At 39.1% G+C, this 21,768-nt stretch overlaps 2 protein-coding genes across 2 annotated transcripts; both read right to left on the bottom strand.

The window, feature by feature from the left end:
* Positions 1 to 7,345: 7,345 nt before the first annotated feature.
* Positions 7,346 to 9,329, bottom strand: hoxc12a (homeobox C12a). Its single transcript, XM_062427543.1, has 2 exons — positions 8,741 to 9,329; positions 7,346 to 7,584 (listed from the first exon to the last, which is right to left on the bottom strand). Exons 1-2 carry the CDS (start codon positions 9,327 to 9,329, stop codon positions 7,346 to 7,348), a joined length of 828 nt encoding a protein of 275 aa, XP_062283527.1.
* Positions 9,330 to 17,616: 8,287 nt separating this feature from the next.
* On the bottom strand, positions 17,617 to 20,897 carry hoxc13a (homeobox C13a). The gene is made up of 2 exons (XM_062427355.1): positions 20,234 to 20,897; positions 17,617 to 17,873 (listed from the first exon to the last, which is right to left on the bottom strand). The coding sequence occupies exons 1-2, from the start codon at positions 20,895 to 20,897 to the stop codon at positions 17,617 to 17,619; spliced, it is 921 nt and encodes a 306-aa protein (XP_062283339.1).
* Positions 20,898 to 21,768: the final 871 nt, after the last annotated feature.

Below are 21,768 nucleotides of genomic sequence, written 5' to 3'. Positions count from 1 at the left end.
TAGACCTCTAGTAACACTACAGTGAATCTTTTAAAATATCAGGAAATCACTTCACCAAATCGGAAGGGATAATGTCTCCAGTGTCTTAAAACAAACAAGCGTTGACTAACTTTCATAAATAAACTGTTGTTTTTGCCGGGTTTCGGAATTTACACACAGGACAACACAACATTACGCACGACCTGCGGACCATTACGCAATGGTATGTTTTTGAATGTGTTGACTTGCAAATAAAATACTTAGTTTGGTGACAAATATAACATGATTAAAACAAGTTAAATACAATTTTGGCATCATTTGTTTATGTGCAGTAAATATATAAATATTGTGTCAGTCGTTAGAAGCAAGCGTCTCACTTGGTGATATTTTTCTCATTATTCGGTCAAATTTTGTCTCGTCAAAAAAAGCTTTAGGCTACGTTCATGCAGGAGGACAAATTGAATCGTTGCATTAAGCACGTTAAGTTTTTATTAATTTATGTGTCATTACTATTCAGATCAGTGCAATTTCATCGTGTATCGTGAATATATATTTCAATTGAGGTGAAGCGCGCACTGGTTGTTTTTTGTTTTTTTCGCACCGGGGGTCAAAATGCCTTATTTTAGTTTGCGCTGGCCTTGCACAGGACTGGTTCGGTATGTCGATCCAAAATAGAAGCTCTGATCTATACACTAAAGACTCAGATATCGTTGAAATGCCTGCTCAAACAGTTAGTACTACCAATGTTTGCTTTGCCGTCCTCGCTGCAGATTTTTCCAACCTTTTCTTCTGAGCCAGACCTTTAAACACAGAGATACACTGCACATAAACGTATTGATATTCATTTAGGAAAAAAACGTATAGTCCAAACTACGCTGCCCGTGCACTGAACCGACGCTGGACAAACTTGAACAGGTGACATAGAATTTTCCATCTTGTATAAAATTGTACGTGCATAAAGCAGTACCATGCTGCATACTTGACCTTCAGTCAATGCGTTAATGTCCACGTCTGGAGAGGACAGTCCACGTCCTAAACACTAAGCATTTAATGAGAATACACTGTGTGCAATAGGGAGCAAAAAGGATTAAATGAATGCGTCTTCAAACAACTGAAAATGCCACTGGAAAACTGATATTAAATAATACTGAGAAAATATTACTGATCAATTCGGGCGTTACCAAATGCCGTCCACATTCTTTACATTGACCCTGTGTATTTCACACGATCTCTACATATAAAAGCAAAACTAAAAGCAATGATGCCATAATTGGACAAACAAAAACAACAATATGAAAAAGCTTGGCCACTAATTTCGCAACCCACAACCTCAATCAATTTTGAAATGTGAGATGTCTTTGATTTCTGTCCATTAGGGCCAACTAGAGGCTCTTTCAAGACAGCAATGAAACCTTCACATCCAGTATTAAGGGCTACTGGACTTGCGATGCTATTGAAAAACAAATTGATAAGATGGTACACCTCAGAAAAAATAGATCTCATAGAGAACTCATTTCAAATCATGTCAAAATCAATATATAACAGTTCTGAGAGGAGTGAAACGATATGGATCTTTGATGGTAAGCATTCTACCTATACTGTCTTTCTCTATCACATTAACACTCTCTTTCAAAACACACAGACACGCACGCACGCACGCACACACACACACACACGCACACACACACACACACGCACACACACACACTGCACCCGCACTCTCACTGTCTCTCTCTCACACACACACACACACACACACACACACACACACACACACACACACACACACACACACACACACACACACACATGCATGTCCACACACTTACTCGCCCCCACACACTTTAGTAGGAATAACATTGCTTTCTATTTCTCTAGCCAGCTCCGTACCATAAACGGCAGAGGGGTGGCGGGGGACGTAGACCACATGCCACACAAGTTCTCTGCGAAGGGCACTGTGAAGCTCACTGACCTTTGGGACGCTGAGACAGGCTGCCATAAACAGATTTAGCCAGTCTCAAAGTCAAAAGTGCTCAAGAGCAGTGAAAGACCTATTGTAAAGACCTGCAAAGCCAACTAAGATTTCATCCTGTTTTACAATCCAAATATCCTGAGGTTTCCTGCAATGCCGACAGATTTCTTTAGAGTTTTGATATGGCCTGCATAGAGTTAAATATACTAAATTAGAATGCAGACGAGGCAAATGAGTGCAAACTAATATTAGCTTCATGCAGTGATCATTTTTAGCCTTTTAGAAGAAGGAATGGCAAGTAAAAACGCACTCCAGGGTTTAGTGGATTATTGGATGTGGATGCTTAAAATTATTCCCAGCAGAATCAAAACGTCTGTCTCAAGGAAATGCAAAAAATAATAAATATCCGAATAAAGAGGCTACACAGACAGGCCACGCGTCATAACAACAGCTAAGTATAATTTGAAGTTCAAGTTAAAACGGCATGTTCAGATTTCTGTTTGGCACCGTTCAAAAAGCAGACTGCCACGTTATTCAATCCAAATAATCCCACAGTTTCACACGGGAAACACCCAACAAGCCTGCAAAACACAAAACACTATTGGCATCATGGCAGCAAACACGAGTCCGAGTGTTAAAAGTTACAATGCGTTATCATGACATTTAGATCAAATTTCTAGTTGACAAACATGCAAAACGTCGCTGCTGTCAATTTGAGTTTGCAATGCTCTCAGTTAACTGAATACTAATCTATTGTAATTTGTTTACAAATCATTGATCTTGGTTAATATCTATTTTCTCTGGATCACCAGATTGTTTTACACATTTTAACAAGCTCAAATCCGTATAAAACTGGAACCATAAATAATTAAACCGGATTAATAAAGTTATAACAATTCTTGTTATTAAAATTTCAATACAGCATACATGCACAGTATATTTTTTTCTTTCATTCTTTAAAATAAAATGTTTTTAGATACTTTTTGTAACGTAGTTGACCTTGAAGAATATATATAAAAATGCCTGGGGGTCTGCAGGACAGTCAGGAGCGTCATGGGTGCATTTTGCATCTATTATTCTCCTCTAACCAATTTAACAAGGCAACACACAAACACAAGGTACCAGTTTATCTGCTTTCATGGTCAACAGCGCATTTGATAGACTAAAAAGATTGGCGTTGTTATGAATGATGCCTCTGTATGATCAAATTCAATACACCCAATTTAAGATATCCTTGTATTTTTTCATTGTCTTGGCTACTATTTTATGGCAGCAAATACTTGGTGCACTTAACTTGTTATTCTTTGCATCAGACCTGCGTCACATCGAAACTAACGCACTGTGTATGTCTTTAATTAAAACATGCACGGACATATGAATGCTGTCATTGGTGCGTAAAAGGTTGCATATTAAAACATCACGAATGCATTTCTCTTACTATACGAAGGAAATTATTCAAAACTCAGTTGTTAGTATGTCATCTGATATCCATGTTCATCCATGTCCATGTAATAGATACTCATTCTCCTGTTTCAATTGTAATTATTATTCACACCAAATTTTAATCAGATGCATAAATGTACATTCAGAGCCTGTTTCCAAAACATAAATTCAGTGAATGCTACACTTAAAGCGACATACATATTGTATATTTTCACAAACAATCTGAGATTTTTTTTTACATGCTTTGTTTGTAATACACATAGTGGTCAATTTGAAAACTAAAATTCTACATTTATTTATTGATTTATTTTGTATTTATCTGTTTATTTACTTATTTTTATGTCTGCAGACTGCTATTGTGGCCGACCGAATACCAGCACGTCCAGACGGCCCTTTTCTCGCCTGGAAGACTTTATAGCTCTTATATTCATAGTATAGGCTACATATACATACAATACATAAAACATTTTGTATTATAATGAATACATTTTAGAGGGGATTTGTTGTGGTTTTGAATATAGTTATTCCAATTTGTGACGGTGCGTGTCTGTAGTAAGGTCAACAAACACAAATATCAGAGGCTCCTGCCAGCTGCAGAAACACTATTACAGTACAGCCACTATAATATAGAAAGTGTATTAGTGAAGCTTAAAAACCATATCTGCCTTCCCGTGATTACTTTGAATCCTTAATATATCTTAACTGATAAATGTTCACGCCGATAGTTAATACAATACTAAAAGGGTTGTATAGGGAGTATTGAGCTGACGTCATCCTATGTGTGTGTGTGTGTGTGTGTGTGTGTGTGTGTGTGTGTGTATGTGTGTGTGTGTGTGTGTGTGTGTGTGTGTGTGTGTGTGTGTGTGTGTGTGTGTGTGTGTGTGTGTGTGTGTGTGTGTGTGTGTGTGTGTGTGTACATACATACATACATACATACACACATATATATATATATATATATATATATATATATATATATATATATATATATATATATATATGTATGTGTTGCAAAGCCTAACTCAGAAAGGCCACGGAGTGGGTCGCTTGCAGAAGCGGCTGCTCACATTTCAGTGAAAAGGAAACACTGAGACAGCACAACAGTTTCCAGTGAACTGGGTGCTGGTGAAGACAAACACATTATGCTTGGTTAGGTAGCTGATAGAAAAACACTGCGCAGCCCTGCATTGCTTTACACTTCCTTGCCAGTAGGGAGAGCTTTGTGGATTTTGGATACATAGGCGTTTTTAATATATATATATATATAAAACAGTCTATGTGGTTCTAAAGATGTGTGCCATTTGATAAAGTAATTGTTTATCTGATCTGTGCGCGTGTATTCATAAACCATGTTTTGATATGTAATTATCACGCATATAAATCACTAATGCAAACCAGAAGATAGGATGCAAAAGGAAACGTCAGTCCAAGAGCCTTGACTATATGGAGCACCGGGGTGTAACCCTATTACTGCTTTACAGAGCTATTGCGTTTTTAGCTGCACCGTTATAGGCTTGTAGCATATCAGTGACATTGATTAGGTCCAACTTCAAAGGAAACCACGAGGATTGAGAGAAACATGTGAAAAGCCTTTTTTGTTGAACGCTAATGCAGTTGTTGTGTAGTCCAGAGTACTATAGTATAGGAATATCCTTCAATGCAAAATGGTGTTTAGAGTATGCGTCTGGCCGCCATTTTGCATTGAACGCTATCACAGCCACCTATAGTTTACCTTTGTATCTGAGTGGCCATAATAAAGTGAGGCCAACCTGTGTGGGCTCCAATTGCTTATAGTTCACAGCATGTACAATTATGTGCCAACAAAACACCCCCTCAAATGCTTCCAAATGTCCCATTAATGTTCAGATTTTTATTTCACTGCGGTGGACACATGTATTTTTAAACTGTGTTACAGGTCACGTCTAATAAAATAATCCCACCAGTCAGCACTCAGAAAACCGGATTTCAAAGCTGAACATTCAGAGAAGCAACCTAATGACAGACTGAGGTAACACCAATAAACGTTTCAATATTCTGTTTATTGAAGACCTTACGCATATACATTCATATCATTATTACTTTTACAAGACAATGTAGCAATCCTTACAAGCGCAAAGAAGGGAATGCAATGAGGGACGAGATAAAAGAACAATGACAAACAGCTAGTACACTGTAACAGGGTTTCTTTAAATGTCAGGTATGGTAACATTTCTTGCACACCATTTCTTATATCCATTCTTGGAAGTATGATATCATAGGCCTACATTTCCAACCCTTACAACCACAAATAGGCTATATGGAATGCGATATTGTACAAGACGATCAATAACATAAAGCACTATTACATAGCGATAAGGGATCCTCAAATAGGATGCAAATAGTAACATATGTAATTTCATTTTACAAAGTTATACACGAGTACAAGGTAAGGGAAGGGACAACATTGAGCACATTGCAAGGAGCAAGTACATTAAGAAGGCCTAAGAGGCCCTCCGTCCATCCATCCTAATAATAGTAATAATAATAATAATAATAATAATAATAATAATAATACATTCTTTGTAGACGTTTATGTCAAAAATGTTTTAGGTTGTGTTCGCTTTTGATTTGTTTTAAAAAAAATTATATAAAAAGTCACCTACAGAAAAAGTGGCCCGCAGAACATGACTTATAGCTATTTCACATCAATAACATGCTGCAAATACATTTCACTGCTATAGCTTACTCATTATACATGACAGATGATGCACTGCATTCTCCCCGAATTAAGGGAGCACACACGTAAGTCTATTATCAAGGTTTCTAAATTTCTACATATTTATTCTTATTATGAGCACCAAGATTCAGAAATGCTGTTTCGGGCCTAAAACTTATTTCTCCCCAAATTGCAACTTTCGGCGGTCGCTTTGAGCAACTAAGTTGGGCCTAAAATGTACTTATGTACTGTTGAATATATTTCTATTAGAGATCCTTGCAAGTTTGTTGTAGACTTCGCTTTTTTCCCCCAATTGGCACACTCTGGACTTGGACCTTTCTATAATAGCAGCTCAAAACCGTATGCGAACGGTGATCTCACTCAACGAAAGAAATGCAACCCATGCAGAATTCTGTGACTGTTGTTAGGACAAGTTGAAAGGTGATAAAAGTAAGAAAATATCTTTTAGAAACTTGTTAGCACGCAGTCATAAAGATATCGGTATGGATTACATTGCGGGTTCCGGTCCTCCCCTCTCCTCATGCAGACTCCCAGACTTCCTGCCCGTGACCGTGAACGTGCCCACAGTGCGTGGCGAAAACTATGGGAAGGAGATAAGCATGATGTTCCTCTTACTCAGCAAATTCTGGTTGTGGATGTATTTATCAACCGAAAGTGAGATTATTCTTTATCCGTATATAACCTCTGAGAAATGATTGTGCGTATGCAGCGCCAGCCTGCCAGTCACACTCTTGTCTGTCTAAATATCAATGTTATTTTTAGACTTTTTTTTTTTTTTTTTTTTAGATTTAACCAAGTGGCCCCGTTTCCTATTTAATTTTTTTCTGACTTAAAAAAAGGAACAAATAGGATGTTGTCATTATGTGTCATCCCAAACTGAGCTATTGCCTTGACGACCTATTTCGCGTGGCTTATATTTGGGGGGGAAACAATTTCTTGACAAATCAGGAAAAACCAAGAGATGCATTCAACACAAAAAAATCATTCTCACAGCTTTTTGTGCGATTATACCAAACATGAACGCAGTCCTCACTGACTGTAGCTTTTAATGCCAAATAGTGGATTGTTTTGGGCTTGTTCAGTCCGCACCTTTAAGAAAGAAAAAGTCAGAAAATGTAATAATTGACTGCAATGTAAAAGATGGATAGATGAGTGCATGCATTGAAAGAAGACCTATAAGAGAGCGCAGACGGTTTGGCTTTTTACTGCCTATCGATTCACTTTCTGCCGCATCTCTAAAAGTAGGCCAGAGCTTGCTCCCTCAGCATGAGTCTCTTCTTCTTCATCCTGCGGTTCTGGAACCAGATCTTGACTTGTTGGTCGCTGAGGTTCAGACGGTCGGAGAGCTCCCTCCGCCGCTGCCTGGTGATGAACTCATTCAGCATGAATTCACCCTCTAGCTCAGCCAGCTGAAGTTTGGAATACGGTTTACGCTTCTTTCTGGTCCGAGTGTGCATCGGGTACCACGGGGCACCTGGAGGAGGGGGAGGAGGAGGAGGAGGAGGGGGCAAACAGCGGATTAGTCACCACAGTTGCAAAATCACGGTCACCTCCAAGGTTATGAGGAGCCTACAGGGGCGTCAGCTGTCCATAGCACGCTGGGAGCAATTGCCTTACTGGTGCCTAAGTTAATTTAATATTAATTTAAGAGGAGAGTAAACTGAACTGGGGAGAAAATTATTTCAAAAGCCAAATCACATTATAACGATGAAGAACTCGTTTCCCCCTAAATATGTCTGTAAATGCAGACTGTTTTTTTCAGTCATATTGAGAAGTTTTCTGTATTTTGAAGAAGATTCCAGATGCAGGGATTGTGCTTTGTATCAGGATTCAGAGAACTGACGCTCCTGGAAGCTGTCACTTCCTCCACACACATCAGCCAAACTGGATTTGTTTTGATGTCTGCCCCAGATCTGTGATCTCAAAACCTATTCAAGACCACCAAAACATGTCCAATCTCGCATAGTTTGTACACAGGTGTTTATTTTTTTATTTTTCAAACTCCTCTATGGAGGCAATCAGTATACAGCGGTTTGTGTCACAGGAAGTTTTATGGTTGCAGTTAAAGTTGCATTAACGTGATAATTAAGCCGTGCTTGCAAATACCCCCACTTATTTGCGAGTTTCAGAGCATATTAAATGACGCTTGAGCGCACAGCGACAGATATTAATTCTGTTTACGAGTCATTAAAAAGAAAACTCTCTATTTGATCCAGTCAGCCAAAGCGGCTCACCTCTTTAAATCACTGCACTAATTTGTGTGCAATAAGTACAACAATACACCAATATCAACCACTTATATGCCTGAAACACAGACAGTCATCTGAACTATATTCAAATGTGATGACATGGCTGTTGGTTTATGTAAAAGCTTGGTAGGAACTGTGGATTGAGGTTATCTATAACTGTATACAAGCACATGGCGCGTGGAGTATTTTAGGGCAACCCCTAGCGGCGTTTGCACACCACGCAAGTAGTCTACCCAGCAGGCTAATCTAGACTGCAATTGTGCATCAAGATAACGAGCTCTGATAACGATTTAATACAGTTGTGTGCAGCTTCCTTATAAATAAGGTGAACGTGCCTTTGAAGTAATTGTGATTTAAAAAAATTAAAAAAATAACACCCACCTCCTCCTGCGGCTATGTTGCTTGAATGGCTTCCCGGTGACACCAGGGTCTGTGTGTCGCTGGATGAAGGCTTGCTGCCCTCGTTGAGCAGAGAGGAGCTGGAGTCGGACTCCATTGACTGACAGGATGGCGGGTCTTGCGTTAGCTGCTCGGTCCCATAATCATATTTGGAAAAGGCGGCAGTGTTGCCAATTCCACTGTGCATCCCGTGGTCAGATGTTAGGGATGATGTGTCTCTCGCCCTATCCTCTCGTTTGAGGTTGTTGCCACCTGAACAGGTCTCCCTGTTTCCGCTGCCGTTGCTATAATAACATTTACCCTCTTCAGGTCTGGTAATTTCACACGACCGATTGAAAGAAGGGTTAATAGACACGGGGCTGCTAAAGTAGGATTGAGAGTATCCATTGCACGGCTCCGAAGGATTCCACGGGAGGGAGCAAACATTGTCCCTTCTCGGGTAGGAGAGCGACGGTAGCCCCGCCAGTTGTCCCCCTGAGGCTCTAAAATTCGGAAAGTAAAATGTGTCTCCAGTGTGGATGTTTACCAAAGGTCCCACAAACCCTGGATTAAGGAGATTATGCTCGCCCATTTCCGCGGGCCCGACCAACAGCTTCTAGTTTATTGCAATCTGACATTTAACATAGTTAAACCTGGAGGGGCGCCTGATTGGTCATCCTCAAACCACGTGTCCAGGCTAACTTCTGCTACACATGGTACCACCCACTTGGTCCATCTCAGACAAAACAAAACATTAACTTCTGTATTACAGAGGTTTATATGCTTTTTAAAAATACTATAAACCTTTTATTAAAAATGTAGAATCTTGTTTTTCTCCACTTGAGCCATGCTGAGTCCAAAAAAGGAGGCCAGGCTGCTTCTCTTTTTACACTCGTGGAACTGTCAATGGCCTCGTTTAATATCTTTATAAGCTGGCAAAACTTTTTTTTTTTTTTTTTTAAATGCTGTTTCTTATGAAAACTATTTTTCTTAAAGGAGAGGGTGCATATGACATCTTGTTTTCTAGCAAATTATGGTTGAATTCAATGTCATATAAAGCTGTGATGTCCCAATTTTACAAGCTTGTTTTAAGAAAAGACTGATGCTCATTGCCGCACTCTACTCATATTTACAGTAACAGGGTCAGCAGGTTGAAGCCACTGGCTCTGTAAAAGAGGACAATATTCTACAAGGTTACTTTAAGAGGGTATATTTCACATAATATGCTCTAGTACACCTCACATGAACAACTTTAACAGATACCTCCAATAAACGTTCGCAGCCAAACTCTGGTGGGATTGTTATACCTCTCACAATTCTTTTATATGAATTTTACAAGATATCAGAGGGCACTTAACTGATTCAATCAGCCGAGTCTCTCGGCTTTATATCTCGCTAATTAGTTGATTTGTGGATTCAGTTCTGAAGACACTGAACAAATATGTGATATGCCATACTGTGGTAATGCCTCTGTTCTGACAAAAAAAAAGAGCCTGTGTTACAAACAAAAACTTTTCAGAGTTTACTACACAGTACTTTTCTGCAGAAAACTTGTCCATGAAGCACATAATTCAGGCCTTCTGCCAACAGCTGGCGCAAGAATTTCTAATGTGGTCTCTGGTCATCAACCTGTGCAACCATCATCCTCAAACATATTCTTATGACCGACCCGTGACTTCTGCATTCCTCTCTCGGCTTCACAGACTCCTCATTAATTGGGGGGTAAAAAAAATCCAGCAAGACATTCAAATCTTAAACACTTTCTGCATTGTGCAATATCAAAGCAGCAACAAAGCTGGCTCTCTCAATTTCCATTTACAAATTCATAATTTAGCACCATCTCATTCTCGACTACATGTACAGAAGACAAAATCAATTTATGGATCACAAAAGTTGTAACAACTCAGCAGGGGGGGGGGGGGGGGGGGCTGCGTATACCTTCATCATCAAAGTTTTTTTAAAGTCTGATTAAAACAAGGACAAATAGTTTAACTCAACAATAACAATGAATTAGAGTAAAAGAGAGAAAAAAAATCCTAAACATAACGAAGCACACATGTAAGTCGCCGCCATCCACTCAAGTTCACGACGCAGACTCATGGTGGGTTGAACTTGATATTGAACTCAAATACACCATTTAAATAAACAGAAGAAGCGGAAATTACAACCAATAAAATACAATAAACATATAAGAGCCTTTTGGGCTGTGGCAGCTGAAAGTGTGCAATAACAGCCTAATGTCATAAAGTTATATGTGAATATATTCCGATGGCTATTTCGCTGTTTTAAAAAGCAACCTATCATCTTCCTTAGTATGATACTCCTGTAATTAAATAATTGATAAGAGTCCAAATAATAAAAAAATAAATAAACTGATTTCATTGAGTAATTAATCACTAGTAGCCTACTCCGAAGCTAAGGATGAATAAAATAGTGCAGGGTTACAGCGCCGTGCACATGCGTGCTGAATGGGGATAGTTGCGTGCTACAAATGTGCCAATGAGGTGTTATGTGAGAACATTAGCATTCATTTAAACATTGGTTTGGGAACGATTTGCAAGTCAGCCGATATTTGATAGCTGTATCCGTCACTTGTGACCATGTATCCCATCTAACTCAAAGGCACAGGGCCTTGCTCCAGCCTTAAATAGAAAGAAAAATATCAAATGTTTAAACTGGAGAAGCTCTTAGGGATCCATTTCGCTTTCATTCTGTCTCTTGGACTCATTGCTATCTCCTATCACTGCAGAGTCTTGCATCTAGTTAGTGTGTCTCGCAATGCAGCACAACATCAATCCAATATAATATAAAATGCCTCAGTCTTATGAGGAGCATTGATATGTCTTGATATCACTTCAAAGCCTCTCATGTTATTAGAACAGCTACCAAAAGCAAAACAGTTCAGTGTAATGTTTACAACAAAACGGCTCGGACGCTCATCCAGTGACAGAGTAACTTTGTAGGCTTGTAGCCGCCACTTTACCTCGGAGAAAGAGGCCATGTGTTGCGCCTCCTTGAATCGTCTCTCCACGCCTCCGATCCACTGCTCCCACAGATCCGTATTTCACATTCAAACAACTGCTTGACTGTTCAGTGCATCTTTAGCCCAGCGATGATGTCATATCTGACCGTGAGCTATACGCCTTGTGCTCTCATTCAGCAAAAACTCAAATCTGACACAAAAAAAGAAGTTGGTAAACGGAGTATGTAGCACTGTCAAGGTCACTGTCTAGTACACTGTCTGCTCGATATTGAAATTACCCTCCTGGAATCCACTGGTCCTGTCCAGACAGGGCAATAGCCTAAACAAAGGGCTTTTCTTCCCCTTTTTCTCTCTTTGATTCTCTGCAGACAGGTTGCCACAGTTATAGCTTTGTGCAACCCTTTAAAGCTTCCTTCAAGAAAAACAAACCGCCAAGGGAAGCCTAAAGAACCCACAAGAGTGGGAATGTTTTAGTTGAATGGTTTGGCTGATCTTTTTCATTTGTTTACAGCAACAGACGATATTTAATGCGGCTTTGCTACATAAATAACATCATCCTTTCTGACTGTGCTTACCATAAAATATGCATGCTGTTACTTCAAATTGTTTGTTAAGAATAGCCCATATCCACCTGGAAATAATAATATTATATTATTTGAATTTCAAAGTCTCCATAAAAATATTACACACATTTATAAACACTCAACCCGAGTAACTCTTATGTGGAAATATGCAGAATAAAAGCATAAAAGCATGTAAAGTAAAACCTCTGCGTCATCTTATACATACAAACATTTGAACTTGACCGTCACTTATAAAGTAATAAAGCTGTTAGCTGCCACAAGGTGTTTGGTCAAATAAGGAAATATTCTAAAGAATATATTAAGGCTATTTCTTTTTTTAATTCTAGACTTAACAACTTCAGAAAGTGTGTGTGTGTGTGTGTGTGTGTGTGTGTGTGTGTGTGTGTGTGTGTGTGTGTGTGTGTGTGTGTGTGTGTGTGTGTGTGTGTGTGTGTGTGTGTGTGTGTGTGTGTGTGTGTGTGTGTGTGTGTGTGTGTCATCTAGAAAATCAAATGTAAACTTCTCATGCATAACAGGGCTATATTCACAATCCATATTATATGACTTTTCCAACCAATCTTGGCTCATTAAGTCTATCAGATGAGATTCAACTGTAAGACGTTTTACCACAATGCGACATTTTAAACAGTGCTGTGTTAGTGTCTGTTGTACATGTGCTGATACATATTTTAAAAAAGAAGATATTGAAAGGGGGAAAAATAAAATGAAAAAAAGGCCTAAAAGTCAAAATAATGGTTACTCTTGTTGTTTTAGCAGCTCCGAAATATAACTTGTGAGTATTATCGGGTATACTCCACCAGTATTCCCATGTAATCACAAAATGACACATTAATGGCATTAATATAACATTTAATCTATAACAAGAATCTCATAATAAAACAGCTGAAAATGATTAGGACTCACGTGGCTTCATCTGTTACTTCTGGATTTGCTGTGACATCTCCAACAAATACAACTTCTGCATTAAAATAATCAGCGATGTCAGCTCCATATTTCAAAGGCATAAATGTGCATAAACACACTGAAAAAAGTTAAAAAAAAAATAAAAATAAAAATAATAATAATAAAATAAAAATAAAAAAACATATACAATGAGCTAAAATAACGACAGTGCAAACAACTAATTTTCTGATCTATAATACTCCTGATTTGGAGAGAGCTGCAGCACTTCCTGATATTTTCCTCTGGTCACCACCAGAGGTTATCAGCCCCCTGTCTCATGGCTGTGCTGCCAGCGGCCTGCAGCTGTGACGCCTCCACACACAACCAAACCCAATGCAACTTTTCCCATATTTATACGCTTTCGCAGCAAAAATCAGTGGCTGAGGAGGTTACCAAGCGTCAGACAGCTTTTACTTTACTTTGTTTTGCGTTTTTTATTTTTAAGGATGTTGTCCAGTTTAGAGATTTTATCATGAGTCTCATTAGTTTCTGCATAGTGAATGTTAAAACAGGACGTGTATTTGATGAGGCGACAACTTTAACAAACACAAATATGAATTACAGTGGTCTGCTTAAGAAATATCATTCACGATTTATATTTATATTTGCATAAAAACCTTTGGGAAATTGCGTTTTGGGATATTTAGCCATGTAGGCTATTTATCCACTGCGATTATTATTATATATGTATTATTCTTTCTACTCTATTCTATTATTTTTGCCATGGCCTACATTTAAAAATCAGAAGTAGAATTAAGTATTTATGTAATTAAGACTACATGAGTATTTTAGTATTCATGTAAAAAAATAAAATAAAAATAAAAAAATAAAGTCAAATTAAAACACACTGACGTTTAAATAAATTATATGCTAATTTACTCTGCCAGTTTTATGACATTATGTTGGTTGAGATTAGTTTCATACTGTGGCAAATACCTGTGTTGCAAAATATATAATATGCAGCTACAAAACTCGGGAGACAATTTCTTATAATTAATAATAATTTATGCTCTAAAATATGAAGAATAAAAATATATGTATTGAAACACGTCTATTTTCCCTCAGCAGCAGCAGCAGCATCACTGATCGCCCCATACTTTGAGGAAAATAAAAATAAAACATAAGCACAAATCCAAGGCCACTGCATTATGCACCATATTCTGTCAGTTCAATGTGCTGCGTCTGTTGTGAGCTAAAAAGTCATAAAGCAAAGTCCATGTGGGCCTGCTGCCATAGTAAGAAGAAAACGGCCATACCTTTAATCGTTATATTGTGGGCGACGTCGTGTTATCATTTCCTCTCGCTGTGTAGGCAGTATGGCTGCTTGCTGCGGATTACTGGTGTTAGTTTGAGACGTCAAAAGTCCTACCTGTCCTCTGTGGTCAATAACACACACCTCATAATGAGAGTGCATGCAACCATTGGTGGTTCCAGAGGCATGGGGCCAGAATAACTACTTTTTAGAGGACTTCTGTAAAATACAACAGAAACAGAGCCTAAATAAGGGCCTGAGAGATGGTCAGAAATGCAGGTCAGAGGATATCGCTACACTTCCCCTTTTTTATGTATTTATGGCATGCCATTAAGTCCGGCTGTCTAGACAGGGAAATAACACCTTGTTTGCCTACAAACAAACCGCCAGCATTGGTGTCCAGCCCCCTATTTATTATTCACAATCTGCTGTGATGTCAAGGTCAAAGTGACTGCATAGTCATGGTCAAGGGTAAAATCAGGAGACCCAGAACTTTCCACAAGGATTGAAAATCCAGGAACCAGACAAACAAAAACGTGAAGTCTGACGGCTTGGATTGTAATCAACAACCTCAAAAGATCTGATGAGGCTGGAAAAAGTTAGTCAAGGCCAGCCAGCTGCTGCATGGCCTACAGAGAAATAAAGCAAAACACACAACTAGCACTTTCTGATGGTGTCAGCAATTATTTATTTATTTATTTCATTATTTACTTTTTTATTTGTTTAGGCTTTAGACGTTCATTCATTTTTACAAAAGAAAAACAGAAAGATGCCGTATTTATATCCACATATGTTTGAAAATTGGTTTTATTCTGATTAAAAAATGAAATTACAAACTTGTGATGGATTAAACGAAACTATGATTAGCCTGAGTTTAAAATTGAGCCAACTTCTACCTCTATTATTATTTTTCTAGGGCAAATCGTCTCTAAACGTTAATTTAAGTTCTTTCCTCTTTCTATATTCATAACAGTAGCTTAAGTCGCCTAACTTGCCTTTTATACACGACAACACGGCCCGCACGTACAGAAACAGTTACCGCATGCATGTGGTGTCCAAAATCAACTAATCTATGAATAAAACAGACTGTGTAGTGATGCTTTAGAATACTTTTCGCGCTCAATGCGTGTGCGTGAGCGCATTATTATTGCATTATTACTTTTAATACATGTGAAATCAACAAAATGACCAGAACATATAAGAAACAAAGTAAAATGAATCTTCAAGTTCATTGCAAAACTCACCTGTGCTTATTACACACTGAGAAAGTGCGTTACAGCAGTCTAACCAAAATCCAAATAAGAGCGAGGCGACATCACTATACAGGAATTATATGCTGCATTACTGCATTACTACATTTCAAGACATTTCAATACACACAGGTTTTGCCATCTTTAATTTACTCACATATAGCACAGCACGTATAATAAGCAAAATATGGGCAAATAATTAAATACACTTGATGGTGTCGGGGAAGAAAAGTACTACTTGCACTCTTTAAGGTTCTGTTACTATGCTCCTGTCATAAGAGCAACAAGAAGTACGCGTAGGCTATCTGAGGAATATGGAAAAAAGAAACTGAAAATACCAGTCTATGATTGTGAAAACTGACGCATACATTGCCTAACGCAGTTTGACCAGGTTGTCATGATCATGCCAAATGAACTTCTTCCAGGTAACAGGTAACACACCTATGATATTAGCTTTAATTAACATGTGGTGGGAGAGTGGAATAAATTGGAATATAGCGACATTTCTCTCACCCGCCGACTCTGTTTGTCTAAAGTGTTCCGTCTGAGGGATCGGGTTCTGCAAGTCTTCACTAAATACTTTATATGGAACAATTATTTGTCCAAATATCAAGATTCAATTTGTACTTTTTTTCGTTTTCAATTGTGAGAAAAGGCGCTTCAGTCCTTCACTAAGGATTTGTCATGACTGCATTATCTGTTGCCATTAGCGAGACTCCAGGATGCCAATAAGTATTAATCAAGCACTTTGCAATATGAAATCTTCACAATCCCATCCGCTGCTGATGTTACAGACCAAACCTGAAGAGGAAAGGCGACAGTGGTGAGAGCGTCTGCTGCTCAGTGTAACTTGAAACGAAAGGGAAATACTGCAAGTAGGATGGTTGATTGACTTTGAATATTTGGATAATTTTTTTCATAATCATTTATTTATGAAACACGTTACCAGTACGCAATTCAACACCACAATACAGTTCACATACTGCACGAAAGTAGAAATTACAGGCTTCGTACAAGGCGTGTGATCAGCTCCAATGCTACACTAACAAAGAACAAAATAAAACGATTGTGCATTTATGTGTAATACTCACTGGTTTACAATCATTCCAGTTGCATGACAGAATCCTTCACTGATAAAGGAAAACATACAGGTCTTGGGATACTCCAGCTTACAGTTCCGCCATACTAGATAATATGAATTAAATAATAAAGGCATTGCACTATACAGATTAACAACATAGCAGCCTTTCTTTTACCCAGGCTTAAGAGAACATACCCCGCAGAGAGGAACATAGCTTTTGAAATTTAGGAATATTTTTTTTTTAAAAATGAAGAAAATCTTTCTCCCAAGAGTCCTCTCTGTGAGCTGTTTGTCGAAGATGTTTAAGTCTCTCAAGTTCAACATGTCATTATGCCACAACAATTCCCGTCCATATGGCGGTTATCTTCCTAAAATGACATCTATACGAACCGTCTCCTCTGTTTTCATCTGCCCATTGTCAAATGTCCGTCCTTTTGAGATTTGGCTTGGAAAAAAAGAAAAAGAAAACACGCAATACTTGTCTTTGAAATACAGATATCGTTTTAAATATTATATATTTATATATGTACATTCATATAAAACAAATGTGAAGTGAATTTTCAATATTTTCACAGTTTTTAGAGCATTGTCTAAATTGAAAACAGGGGGCTGATGGTATGGTCGATGGAGATGTTGATGGAACTTTAACATAAAAAAACAAAACAAAAAACAAAAAAACAACCAGCCAAAATGTTCTTCAGCAACGCTTCTCGATGCAAGAGGTAAATATATGGCATGATGATTTGGAAGGTATGAGTTGCAGTTTCAAGGAGGTCGCTCATTTTAATCAAGTGGTGTGCATGTGATTGTTCTTGGATTTACTGACAAATTTCTTCTCCTTGACCCGCCGGTTTTGGAACCAGATGGTGACTTGACGCTCTGAGAGGTTGGTGGCGGCCGAGATGCGCCTTCTCTTGTCTTTGGTGATGAACTTGCTGGCTGCATACTCTTTCTCCAGCTCCTTCAGCTGGATCTTCGTGTAAGGGACACGCTTTTTACGCCCACGACGGTAACTGCTGACCTCAGGCTGCAGTGGCACAACATCTGTGAGAAAAAGAGGAAAATGCCAGGAAAATATTAGACTATGCGCAAAAACACCGCAATGTATCACAAAATCAAGAGCACTGCAGATGAGGTGACAGGACTGGCCTATTGCTGAAGCAAACTGCCCAATGTTTCGGTTTAAAATATTGATTTTACCAGACAGAAAATAAGAGGTTTCATAATTTAATTCTCAAGATCCGTTGTATCTCTCGTGTGTGTGTGTGTGTGTGTGTGTGTGTGTGTGTGTGTGTGTGTGTGTGTGTGTGTGTGTGTGTGTGTGTGTGTGTGTGTGTGTGTGTGTGTGTGTGTGTGTGTGTGTGTGTTGGGAGAGTGGGGGTACACTACAGAAATTATGCTGCAGTCAGGATCTCAGGTGTACTGCACCTGACGTAAAGAACACAATTATAAAATCGTCTTAGCAGGTTCACTATTGTAAAATGAACTGAAGTACCACTGAACTGCAAATGCACAATCACTATCAAGTTACGACTGTGCATGGTTTCCAATGGCCAGTGATCATGTATTTTTCCCCTTAGGCTGCATGTCAGTAGGCATACGTAATCTGTGAGTCGACTAAACTACATAACTAACTGGTATTATAGATGTATTTATTATATTGATTTTAATGAAACTTCTACTATGCAACTATACAATGGGTTTAATACGCTCAGTTGGGAACGAAAAATCAGAGTCTGGCGTCTAAACTGATAACTGAAAACCTCAAGTTTTGAATAATTGCAAAGTTACATGTGAACCACGTCATTCAAGCAAAAGTTCACAGTTTATCATTTATGAACAGTTTCCTTGAATTTCTCTAAGAAGTATACGTTGCTCTACAGTGTTGTCTCTAGATCTGTTTACAAAGCACCAACACCTTTAAGAAGTGGGAACCTTGTTCAGGTAAGCAAAGTACAGAGATTACACCCTTTCACCAAGTCTGAAGCTGAGTGCAGGACAGCCAATGAGAAACACGACAGAGCAAGTATGGCAACACCTTGAGAAATTGTGGCAAGCTGTGAGACATGAAGCGTATTTACTCCATGTCATTTTTACAGTCTGTGGTTATACATATTTCTCCACAGTTCGTGAGAATGTGCTATTATCTAATTTAGGCCAAATCAATGTTATCCTCACTCCATCTTTGTTATTCGTGCATATGAAATATTCTGATCTAAGTGAGGATGACTGAGTAGAGTGTGTTGTGTTGTTGCATTTAAAAAAAAATATTATTATTTTTGAAGCAAAATAGTGTCTGCGTCAGTTTGTATGTAAGTGTGTATGATGTGTGTGTGTGAAGCGAGACACACATGGACAGCGCGCGTGTTTTTGTGCATGTGTCCGCGCGCGTTTGACTGCGTGCCCGTGCTTGCGTGGCTTGCTCTTTTCGATGTAAAGGGGGTAAATGTCGTGTGGGAGGTTCAGTCAATGTCTGGGAATAACCCTATCTGAAATTAAAATACCCACATATTTGACAAAGATAATAAACCCTTGTGGTGAAAGAGGCAGTCTAGTAAACACTCTGTAAACAGCATTCTGGCCGGGCTCCTGTGTTTATTATCAGATTTCTTACATGTATGATAGTAAATAAAGCAAAAGGTGAGCCTGATTTATAATGATTTATGAACTTATCAGTGTCCGTGAACAAATTGTGTAACATGATGCGGAGGTCTGCATGCAACACAAATGTTGGACAAATGATTCCTGATATTATGCAAAAGACTGTGGACACATCGCAGGGCGGTGAGATTTATTGGCACAGTCCAAACACGGTAGGCTAGCTTAGTCAGTATATTATCATACAGGGGGCAAAGGTATGCACTAGTCTTTCCTTCTATTCTACGTGACTGAAACTGAACTATAATCATCATATGACTCCTAAGGAGAAAAAAAGTGCAAACTCTCATAAGCAAATGCTCGGTTTGTGAATTATATCAACTATTCAAGGGGCAAGCATGCAGCTGGAAAGCTCATTTAACTCACAATTCGGTCATTTTTACGCATACTTCTAAAAGAAATGCATGAAGATTTCTGTAATGTCAAACAGAAGGACATCACAGCCTATAATAGCAGAATCCATAAAGGACATATTAAAACTGACAAGTGGATTGACAGTTGTATGTTTATCCAGTACATTTAGTGTTTCCCTGGACTTCTTGGCGAGTTGATATTGGCACTTTAACACAGTAAATTTCAAAGACTAAGCAACAACATCTTAGCAGAATAAACATATCTGACTATATTTAAATAGCTTTATGAATGGGATGACACCGATATTAAAGGCAAACAAGCCGCTGGACTAATCGATGAATTACAGCCCTAATGAAGACAGTTTAAATAAATAAAATAGAAATTTTCCATACCTGGAAAAGGTGATTTCCAAAGATGAGTTGACTGCGTTTGCTCTTTGGAGCAGTACACCTGCCCATCCCAGCCATTCGAGAGAGCCCAATGCTGGTAGCCCTCCATGGGGATCAAGGCGTCGTGCCGCGGTTCAGGATGGGCACTGATACTGGGCACCACCGACACGTCGAGATATCCGGGAACAGCCTGATATGAGCTGGCGAAACTCGGGTAGAAGGCAAACTCTTTCGCCCTGGTAGACAGTTCTTCCGTGGGCAGCGCTGTGGTAGGCTCGGCATATTTCTCTGCGGGGTGGTACGAGCAGGGCTTCTGCTGCAAGTTCACGTTGTGCGAATGAGATAATCTACAGCCGTAATATGGGTTTCCAAATGGATAACCGTAGCTCAAAGATGCACTCGATGATGTTTGGGGAGCGGGACACTGACGGCCGGTGTCTGGAGAAGAAATATCCGAGTAGACGGAGCCCTGGTGGGTCGCTATGGTGCCAGAATGTCGTCCCAGCGCGGGGTGCGACATCAGGTCCCTGCAGTGGGTCGCAGGGCAATTACCGCTCAGTCCCTCCATTGTTTGGCTTTTATTCTGGTTGTTTTCATTCGGGCTTTTTTCATAAACGTACATCAAGGTGTCCGCCCAGCGTGGATGCAGAACCAGCGAAGTCGTCATATCAGGGGCTGCCGATGCTTTTTAAAAGTCGACTACTCCAAGACGGACACCTCATTTCCAACTACATTTTACACTAAGCGCATGCGCACACGAGGCCCTAGTGTGTCCACTTCATTAAGAATCTGGCACGTGATACGCTAACAAGTCCTACGAGATTGGGCTTGTGAGTTGGGGCAGAGCAGCCCTTTAAAGACCCACTGCCTCGCATGTCACAGTTTTTTCCTGCAGAATACCGAGTCATATCATTGGCTTAAATCATCGAGACCCACACCCTTAAAGGGAAGTTAGGATACTTTCAAGATATGGGCAAACGAAAACAACCTGTGAAATTTGGCCGACTCCGAGGACTGGCAGAGAATACAACAGCATATGTCACAGTTGGTACATGGAAGACTCTAAATAAATTATAATTCAAAATCTCAATCTAAATCTTGCAACTTGCTTCCCGAAGCATTGGTGCGCAAACTTTGTCTCACTTCTTTTAAGGATCTGTGGAGGCGATATATTCCAACTACGGTTTAGCTTGCTTATTAAATGTAATAATAAAAAGAAAATGACTTAAACTGGAATCTGTAATAAAATGTGGTGTCTTCTATGAAAGAAAATATTCATCATTAAGAAATGTAAAGCTGCACAAGCAAAAGTGCGTGCGTAAAGACAAACCGTCCAGTCTTATCAATACTCCGTTTTTAAAAGGACGCATTTCCTTTTAAACACGTTCATAACTGCCACTGTGCCACATACTAACAGGCTGAGATGAGACTCTGTTACCAAACCTACCCGTGGAGTATGACTTTGCCAGCATGCCAAAATATTTATGTTTACTCATTAGACTAATTATGTTGCCCTTCAGATATTGATGTTATGGACC

The sequence above is a fragment of the Scomber scombrus genome, chromosome 10 (genome assembly GCF_963691925.1).
Source record: "Scomber scombrus chromosome 10, fScoSco1.1, whole genome shotgun sequence".
Lineage (NCBI taxonomy): Eukaryota > Metazoa > Chordata > Actinopteri > Scombriformes > Scombridae > Scomber > Scomber scombrus.
The sequence above is the reverse complement of the archived record's forward strand: the minus strand, read 5'-3'. Positions and strand labels throughout refer to the sequence as shown.

What these genes read in the sequence shown, in the direction of transcription:
- hoxc12a (XM_062427543.1), bottom strand. Translation starts at nt 9,329, where the DNA reads ATGGGCGAGCATAATCTCCTTAATCCAGGGTTTGTGGGACCTTTGGTA. An exon ending in CAACATAGCCGCAGGAGGAG is followed by an intron (nt 7,585 to 8,740) that starts GTGGGTGTTATT and finishes CCCCTCCTCCAG; the next exon opens with GTGCCCCGTGGTACCCGATG.
- hoxc13a (XM_062427355.1), bottom strand. Translation starts at nt 20,897, where the DNA reads ATGACGACTTCGCTGGTTCTGCATCCACGCTGGGCGGACACCTTGATG. An exon ending in TTGGAAATCACCTTTTCCAG is followed by an intron (nt 17,874 to 20,233) that starts GTATGGAAAATT and finishes TTTTTCTCACAG; the next exon opens with ATGTTGTGCCACTGCAGCCT.